Source organism: Octopus sinensis, linkage group LG1 (assembly GCF_006345805.1).
Source record: "Octopus sinensis linkage group LG1, ASM634580v1, whole genome shotgun sequence".
Lineage (NCBI taxonomy): Eukaryota > Metazoa > Mollusca > Cephalopoda > Octopoda > Octopodidae > Octopus > Octopus sinensis.
The window spans coordinates 134,610,646-134,614,641 of NC_042997.1; the positions used below are offsets into that span (position 1 = coordinate 134,610,646).

The 3,996-nt window shown below is 31.8% G+C and overlaps 1 protein-coding gene across 1 annotated transcript in view; it reads left to right on the forward strand.

Moving 5' to 3' along the window:
- Positions 1–2,997: 2,997 nt before the first annotated feature.
- Positions 2,998–3,996, forward strand: part of LOC115219530 (interleukin 17-like protein) — a 10,091-nt gene continuing 9,092 nt past the window's right edge. Inside the window, exon 1 of the mRNA XM_029789713.2 lies at positions 2,998–3,234. Within this exon, the coding sequence (XP_029645573.1) occupies positions 3,205–3,234 (30 nt within the window). The 5' untranslated portion in view covers positions 2,998–3,204. The remainder of the gene's footprint in view (positions 3,235–3,996) is intronic.

The following is a 3,996-nucleotide window of genomic DNA, read 5'->3' on the forward strand; positions in this document are numbered from 1 at the left end:
TATTATGAGTCCTATTGAGATGGTGTGCTGACAGAATCGTTAGCGCGTTGGACAGAAAAGGTCATGGCCTCAGATTTTAGGAATGCAAAAGGCATTATATACATTCACTTTCGACCTCACCGATTACACGTAAGTTCACCAAAATCAAGCCATCGCAGGAGAGTTCACCGCCATCGAGGAGAAAGCCTATGTTGCTTTTGTTACGCGAATTCAAAAGTTACAATGAAACTAATTGAACCCGTGACTACTTGCGTACTTGATTAAACCCATTTAATTTTTGAATAAATACATAGTAAGGTTTTTAAAATTTTTTATGTGAAGTTTGGTATCTGTTGATAAAACACGTGAGTTCGAAAATGCGGTTTATATTCTTTCACTGTGAACGTATCTCTCCGTAATCTTTCCTTGTAGTAAATTTTCCTCGCAGTGAACATTCCTTACGACGAAATTTCCATGCATTGTATTGATGATGGTGAAGTTACCGGACATGGGCCTTATCACCATCAATGGAGAGTTCTATGCCAACTTGTTGAAGCAGTTACGAAAGGCTGTCAAGACCAAATATCTAGGAAAACTGAAGGACAGTGCTTCAGCACACTAGTGTTTGACCTCAAAGCCTGCAGTTCATGATTGTGGCTTTCAGCTGGTTGATCATCCTGCCTATTGTCCTAATTTGGCCCTGTCTGACAACCATCTTTTCAAAGTATGCCTACTGATATCAGTAAAACGATGAGGCAATAAAATACACAAATGCACACGCTCTCACGTGTGCATTCACCCGTTATACATACATATACACATACATGCATATATATATATATATATATATTCCTTTTTAAAATTTTTTTACTTGTTTCAATCATTTCACTGCGGCTATGCTGGAGCACCACCTTTTTAGTCGGGCAAATCGATCCCAGGACTTATCCTTTGTAAGCCTAGTACTTATTCTATCGGTCTGTTTTGGTGAACCGCTAAGTTACGGGAACGTAAACACAGCAGCATCGGTTATCAAGCGATTTGGGGGGGGGGTGCAAATACAGTCACACACACACATACACACACGCACAAACACACACACACATATATATATATATATACAACAGGCTTCGTTCAGTTTCCGTCTAACAAATCCACTCACAAGGCTTTGGTCGACCCGAGGCTATAGCAGAAGTTACTTGCCACGCAGTGGGACTGAACCTGGAACCATGTGGTTTCCTGCGCCTATATATATATATATTATATATATATATATATATATATATATAATATATATATATATATATATATATAATATATATATAATATATATATTATATATATATATATATATATGTATATGTATATGTATATATATATATATAGTATATATATATTATATATATATATATATATATATATATATATGTCTGCGATTTTTGTCATGAACAGGAAGTTGCAACAAAGAGCCAACGGGAAATTTTGCGTTAATCCTAGGACATCTGCTACAGAGACATTGAGCATGCATCAACAAGTTTACGGCAACGAGGTTATAGGTCGTACGCAATGTCACATGCGCTTCAAAAACATATGACAGAGCCGAAGTTTAACCAAAATCATGGTCGTCATTTATTCATTTATTTATTTTTATATCCATGGTATTGTACATCGAGAAGTATATTCATATTATCGATAAGTTTACCCTTTCAGGCTTTGACCTGCTAGAATCGTTAGCACGCCAGCCGAAGTGTTTACCGGCATTTTGTCTCTCTTTACATTCTAAGTTCGATAATAAATTTCTGTTTCTACTGTTTTAAGAGACTAACTTTATCACCCTTACATAGATCAGTACCAGTTACCCCCTAGTATGTTCACATGGCATTATCATCCTGTTTATATGAGATCTAACCTTTTATATTTTTATATTTTAGATGATAAATCGCCATGTTATATGAATTTAATATTATCTGTACTTTAAGTAACTTAATCCACAGTATAAGCTTTCATTTAATTTTTACGATAATGTATATTTATTAATATGTTTGGAAGTAGTAGGTTGTCCGGAAAGTTCGTGCTGATTTTTAAAGGAAAGAAAAAGGTCAATAAATACTTGTCATTACATTTTTAATCAACCAGATATGAACCATTTTGTTGCACAATGCTTCTCCATCTTTCCTGTAACTTGAAAATACCCTATTCCCAGAACTGAGGTGGTTTCATGGCAAAGAATTCATCAAGGTATCTTTTTACGTCATCCAAGGAATTGAAATTCTCCAGAGACCTGAATAAGTGGAAATCTGAAGGAGCAATATCTGGTGAATATGGAGTATGGGGTAACACATCGCAGCCGAGCTGCAGCAATTTTTGTCTAGTTCCCAAAGGATCAGGTGCCGAAAATGAACTTTCTTATCATCCATTTTAAAGGGTTACAGAATTGACACAGGTAAAAGGAACATAAATCTTCTTCCTCAAAAAGATAGCTTAAAGTGTGCTCTAAATGGAGGTGTAGTCAAATGCTATTTTATGGTCTCAACCATGTTCTAAAATAAGTCGAAAGGTACGCTACTATAAATCGGCACGAACTTTCTGGACAACCCAATATTAAATTAGAAACAATATATTTGAAACTTATTCATTGTTTTGATTTATTGATAATAGCATAATGTAAAGTGTATTGCATTGTATCATACTTTCGTTTCTAGTTACTTCACAACAATTATTCTTTGAAGTAAATGATTGCTGTGTATGGACAAATATTCACTTGTTATTCAACGATTTATTTTGCGACTTACGATTTACGTCAGAGATACCACAAAATAGAGAGCACAGACACCACAAAGAGAATGAACATAAATATTTTTACGAGTTATAAGGAAGGGATTTTCTTAATATTTCAAATATCTATGCATATCACATCCATAGCCACACTACTACTTCCACAGCGGCCACCCCCGTAGCTACGGATCAATAGGTAAATACAAATAGATTGACATATGATAACTACTTGAAAGGAGAAGTATATAAAAAGCACGGCGGAATTACCACCTTACCGCTGACTTTTAGCCACTTCCGTCCGGTTCATTTACACATTATATTGCTGATTTCAACACAGTGTATATAAGTATGCATTAAGCAAGTATTCTCACTACAAATGTATATCAGCGTGAGAAGCGAAGACTTTCAGGTTTCGTATGCAAAATATCTACTATCGTCTATGTTTGCATTGCGATGACAAGCGGAAGTAAGATGCTGTATAAAGTAAGTAGAACTTATATTATCTGATTTATTTCCGTATGCAGTTATACTTCCATCAATATTCATATACGTATACATCTACGGGCTCACACACACAAACACACACAACGCACAAATGCGCACACACACAAACACACACACACATATTGCTACTTCGGAGTATTCTATATTTCTAATATTTATATTAATTTATGTTTTTCTACAAACGATATATATATAATATATATATATATATATATATATATATATATATATATATATATATATATATATATATATATATTATATATATATATGTATGTATGTATCTATGTATATATATATATATATATATTATATATATATATATGTGTATATATACATATATATATGTATGTATGTGTATATATATATATATATATATATATATATATATATATATATATATATATATATATATATATATATTATATTAAATTAGAGATAAAACCACTATTAGGCAAATCATACAATGAAAAACTTAAGCCAATACATAAGATTAATTAATTTATATTATTTAAATATATATCAAAATTATTAAAAAAGATAATTAATATAACACTACGATCTTAAAATTTTCGAGTTACAGTCATTCTTCAGGTGGTTTAAATATCTAAAATATAATCAATATTTCTAAGATATAAATAATATATATAATATAATAATTTTACTTATAATAAACTCTATTATCAAATATGATTATATCCATATCGACTATAATGTTAAATATTAATTTTAATTTATAAG